The sequence below is a fragment of the Salmo trutta genome, chromosome 32 (assembly GCF_901001165.1).
Source record: "Salmo trutta chromosome 32, fSalTru1.1, whole genome shotgun sequence".
Classification (NCBI taxonomy): Eukaryota; Metazoa; Chordata; class Actinopteri; order Salmoniformes; family Salmonidae; genus Salmo; species Salmo trutta.
The window spans coordinates 11,574,341-11,579,910 of record NC_042988.1 but is presented as its reverse complement, the minus strand read 5'-3'; the positions used below and the strand labels follow the sequence as shown (position 1 = coordinate 11,579,910).

Genomic DNA, 5,570 nt, shown 5'->3' with positions numbered 1-5,570 from the left:
AGGTTAAAATACCAATTAATTTGACAGGTCAAAACACAAATAGCTTGCTGTTGCTAGCTAATTTGTCCTGGGAGAAGAAATACGTATGGTCCTTTTAGCTGGGTCTTTGTAGAATTTTGAGTCATCCAAAATCATGTGTTCTCTACTCCGACAATTAATCCACCGATAAAATGGGAAACCAAGTTAGATTTTTAGTGAGGTTTCTCTCTTCATTCAGCTTTCTTTTTCTGTGGATTTTATATGGTGTTTGGTAACCAACTTTAAGGTGCGTTACCTCCAACTGAACTGGAGTCTGGGCCTCCATCTTTCAACCACCCACGTGGTTTAGTGTGCTCTTAAAAACCCATGAGTAGATGGGAGGGGTGGCGTGTCTAAAATAGAGCCAAGTTCTATTTTAGCGCTTGGCTACGGTGACCCATGTGAGCAGTTGGGATGAAATGATTGAATAACACGTATATGTACATTTATTTTGCACGCAACACGGCTGGTTTAGTCACCATCTTTAAAAGTTTCAATGAATGTTTCAATAAGACTAAACACTGCTAGCTTGTTTTAGGTAAACCTTATTTCACTCCAAGCACAGATAGGACACATGGAAATTAATTTCTTTAGGCTTTAATCATGCAAACACATTTCTTTTTTTTATTATGACACGGCATCTGAGAGTTGAAGCTCTGTTCTCTATCCATGGAATTAGTCCACTGGGCCACCAGGTTGGAGCTAACGTTTTCTACATATACAAAGCAACATTCCTAGAAAGTTGTGGGAAGGTATGCAAAATAACCATAGGACGAACACGCTCTCATCAAGCGCTGAGAAAACAACATGGTTCTCAGTTATGTTATGTGCTTGCTGGTAGTGGCAGGGGAACGTGTGAGTGACTGACTCACCACAGCACTGATGCTGTTTGTGAGTATGTGAGTGGGTGGTCAGGTTCATTCTCTTGCACTGTGAGTGGGAGAGGGCCGGGTGAATACACAGCACCAGATATGTCTGCACTCCCATCTGCGTTCAGAAATAAGTCACTTCCCAACTGCTAGGCATTATTGGCTCTTGTGGCAGAGAGGCAGGAGGAAGGGAGGCTGTCTGAGAGGAGATAAAGACTTGGGGGAGGGTAGCCTGCTGGGTCGCAGTGGCTGAGCATTCAGAGGTGCTTGCTTGTCTTGCTTTCACCATTTTCTAAACCACTTGTAAACCATTCATAGTTCATTTTTCCATCAATTTTAACATTGTGCTCTGTGTTCTTGGTGTCACCCTTGGGTCAATTAGGGATGTGTGGTTTGCACACACAGCAAAAAGGCTGTAAATGATGTCACATAACAGGCCTATCTTGTGTACATACCACTAAGCAGTTGTGTTATGCATACATTGAGAGAACACAACAAACGGAATCTCTCCATGTTCTCTGTGGAGGCTGTGCTGAGTGATATTCAAACCAGAATCAACCAACCTCTCTCCAGCCTGTCTACTGCTCTATGGGTTCACTTACACAGGATATTGGAGGCGGACGCCAAATGGGCCGTTGTTGCGTAGCCTAGGACGTCATAATCGTAGCAAGCTCAGTGGTTTTGACAGCCAATAAAACGAGCTGAAAGCACCCTGTTCCTCGACAATCAAACCTATATATAACCAAGTGATGGTCAAGTTCGAGACTGGACAAAGTACAGCATGCCGGTGACCAATTCAAGAACATAGGCACCTTTAGAGACACTGCGAGGGACAACCGTGCTGTCGGGACATGTTTGTGGACATACATTCTTACTGGTACATTTTTGCTATGGTTCCTTTGCTCTGCAAATAAGATTAATTTAGTAAACTAACCGTCGGGACATTTTCCAGTGCGTAAATATATTCGTGGATTAGGATACATTTGCATAAAGGCTCATTTATATCAGTCTACTCCGGTTTTTGGAACAAATTGTTATAGCTTAAGTAATTGATATTCCTGTGAAATTACATAATATAATGCGCTACTGTACTATATTCATTGCATACATTTGTATGTAGCCTAATATTGTATGATGATGGTTACGTTACGTTATTAGCCTACAGTAAGAGCTGCAGAGCGCGCTGCACTTTCTGGCATTGTAGATAATTACAACATTGAACAGTGTCCGTCTCTTGGTTATTTACAGAGTTTTCATGTTAATTATCCTCCTCACTTTACAGATCCCATGTATTGGTTGATAGTGTTCTAGGGACCCTCTGTTGACAGCACGGAACATTGAAGGTCAGTACAGTATGTTCCGTTCTTTTCACCGATTCCTTGCAGCTTCAAACAGATCAGCATGACATGTAGGCTAGCGTTAATGTCTTGATTTAAGATATCAGTTTATTTTGCATGCTGTTGACTCGTGTATTACTTGGTCTTATTACATTTCAATGTTCTGCAGCTGCACAGGTGCAGGACATCACAGCTGTACCACTTACATAATAATGTGACTTTACATTTTGACGTTTCAAATGGTCAAAAATCTGTATTGTAGTACTCTAGTCCAGGACCAGATATGGACTCGACACGACCAGTGGTGACTCGGACTTGACCAGTGGTGACTCGGACTCGACCAGTAGTGTCTTTGAAAATCTCTCTTTGTTGCATAATTTAATGTACTAGCTACAACAGCAAATGTTAGAGCTAAATTATCTAGATATCCATCCAATGTGCAACAATGTAACAGCATTTATTACATAAAAAAATGGTTGGGTGGCAGCTTAGCACTGCAAGTGACTTGTGACACGACTCGTGACTTTAAAGGACTCGGACTTGAAGACTTAAACTTGCTCTGACTTAATGTGGTTTCAGGGGTAGAAATGTGCTTGATGTTTTAGTACACATGTTGGGTGGCTACCAAGCAGAAATGCAACCCATGCTGATATTGACAAAATGATTCTCTCATACCACTTCTAATCTTTCTAATTCAGGTCCATTGGAAAAAAAAAATAATAATAATTATCTCTAAAATGTTTGTATTTTTTTGTCTTTTCCTCTTCAATCTTTACTTTTTACTCTGCTTCCATCCTCTCCTCCTCCCTGTCCTATTAGACACATTCTTCCCAGAACCCCTACCTTGTGTTTTCCGACCTGCCTCGTTGTGAACGAGAGACCAAAAGGTGCAAAAGAGCTGGATTTTGGTGCCACTCATCTCAGTAAGAGGTTGTGGCAAAGCCAATCATGAACTGCTTTGGCTCTCCCCCAGGCGAGGACGTTACCCCCCCACGTTCCAGACGCTCTGCAAACAACATGGCCGCCAACTCAGCAACACCTCCCTCTGACAGGCGCTTCCTCATCATCTTCGACTTTGACGAGACCATTGTGAATGAGAGCAGTGATGATGTGGTGGTGCAGGCGGCCCCTGGGCAGAACCTCCCCGCCTGGCTGAAGGACACCTACCGGCCGGGCCACTACAACGAGTACATGCAGCGAGTGCTAGCCTACATGGCAGAGAAGGGCGTGCCCGAGAGCGCCATCCGCTCTGTCATCGAGAAGATCCCCGCCTCTCCCGGCATGCTGGCCCTGTTCCAGTTCCTCCGCCACCGCCCTCCGCAAGACTTTGAGGTGATTATGGTGTCTGATGCCAACACCTTCTTCATCGAGTCCTGGCTCCGCCGTGTTGGGGCCCGCCAGCTCTTCGTCAAGATCTTCACCAACCCTGCCACCTTCGACAAGGATGGCCGGTTGGTGCTGCGCCCCTTCCACTCCCACAGCTGCCTGCGCTGCCCGGAGAACATGTGCAAGCAGGTGATCTTGAGGGACTATGTGATGAGGCGGACGCAGGAGCGCGGGCGGCCGTTCCAGAGGGTATTTTACGTGGGCGATGGGGCCAACGACTTCTGCCCGTCTCTGATCCTGGGCCCCCGGGACACGGCGTTCGCCCGGCGGGACTACCCCATGCACCGGCTGATCACTGAGATCCACGAGGCCAGGCCGGGAGAGTTCAAGGCTGTCACTGTGCCCTGGGCCAGTGGGGATGATGTGGTGGAGCGACTCAGGAAGCACGCAGAGGAGAAATGATGAAGCTAGGGGGGTGGGGGGTACACCGCCTGCTCACACACACACATGAACAAATACTCAGAGACACACGCACACACACACCCACCCATACACAAACCACATTCCCAGATCAAATACCCACAAAACCACATACTGACACACATCAATGAAAAAACACTCTACACTCAAGAATAGAGCATTCCAATTGAACAGGCCTTTGATATATTGCCTGCGACAGACAGTGTCACACTTCCGCTCAGTCCATCTGTCTTACTCTGACTCAGCCATAGAGGTAGAGATACTGTAGACTTTCAGTCCAGCTCCTCACACTCTAGGCTTAAGGTCAATCAAAGACACCAACCCAATAAAAGCATCAACTCTGTTAATCATTACAGAGACCTATGCCTTAGTTGATACCCTACCAATCAGTCAATCAAGCTTTTAGAGGGATTGATCCTCTTACGCTGGATTGAGAGGGAAGAGGAACAAACATACATCATTGACTGAATAGGGGCTTCTGCAGTGATACATTTAGGACTGATGTATTACCTATATTCCTTTGTTGACACTGAGCTTTATTGGTTTATTAACAGTCAAACTAGGTCAGTAGGGCAGCAGATCGTGTTAGTTAGTGGCCCGTTCTCTGACTCTAGCCCTCTCCAGTCCACCCAATGGCATTGTCGATGCTAAATTAATGGGTGGCTATTCCAGTGTAATTGTCTTATATTATCAATAATGAATGGTGTTGTTTACTTGTTAATTAACAGTACTCTTTGTGAAGTGGAGAATTTATGGCTGATCAGGGAAAATGTAATGTGACAACATCGCCATCTATTGGCAGATGTACAGATTGCAACTGGAGACCAGTTTTAAAGTTTTGGAAAATAAATTCAAATATAATGTACCATATGACATAACTAAATATTGTCATTTAAAACATTTATTATTATTATTATTTGTGTGTGTGTATATATGTCTGTTTTTAATATGTACTTGTTCCACCACCAGCAGGAATATAAAGCCATGAACTAAACTTCTGAGTCTGCACTTTAATGTCCTATCCTAACACACTGTAATTGCACCCCACTATGTTATTCTCTACACATAAGAAACACTTGTTCCAGTGGAACTTAAGGCAGCAGCACAGTAGGCTTGAACACCATTTAGATGCATTTCACACCCATGCCAATGCCACACCCCTCCCTCTCAAAACATTAGACCACGGAGGATAATTAGCTGTGAGATAGGCCAAAACCAATGAGATAAAAGAAAGGTCTAAATAGTGTCTCCAAGTGGGTGAAAAATAGTTCACCGTTACACCAAAGAGATTATGAATTTATTCTGTGTAATCGCTGATAAAATGCATACTTTTGTTTCGACATATTACAAGGCCTACTGAATTACAGAGGTAGATTTGTTCCTCATGCCAGTCATCTTACACCCCAGAACTATGCAACCATCAATGAACAATTGTCAATTTCCACAACAAGCACTGAAATAATTATAATTGTGCCAACACCGCTTGAGCCCCTGAGGACTAATCCATTGTATTATAAGCAGGCCTAGCCTATCTAAAATA

At 44.0% G+C, this 5,570-nt stretch overlaps 1 protein-coding gene across 3 annotated transcripts; it reads left to right on the top strand.

Moving 5' to 3' along the window:
• The first annotated feature begins 1,608 nt into the window (after positions 1-1,608).
• LOC115171074 (probable phosphatase phospho1) lies at positions 1,609-5,024 on the top strand. 3 transcript variants are annotated; one of them, XM_029727568.1, is made up of 4 exons: positions 1,609-1,764; positions 2,170-2,230; positions 3,044-3,111; positions 3,198-5,024. In XM_029727568.1, exon 4 carries the CDS (start codon positions 3,242-3,244, stop codon positions 4,010-4,012), a length of 771 nt encoding a protein of 256 aa, XP_029583428.1. In that variant the 5' UTR covers positions 1,609-1,764; positions 2,170-2,230; positions 3,044-3,111; positions 3,198-3,241; the 3' UTR covers positions 4,013-5,024. The 3 variants fall into 3 exon arrangements, with proteins under 3 accessions (XP_029583428.1, XP_029583429.1, XP_029583427.1); XM_029727569.1 differs by lacking the exon at positions 3,044-3,111; XM_029727567.1 differs by having other exon boundaries at positions 3,044-5,024.
• The last annotated feature ends 546 nt before the right edge of the window (positions 5,025-5,570 follow it).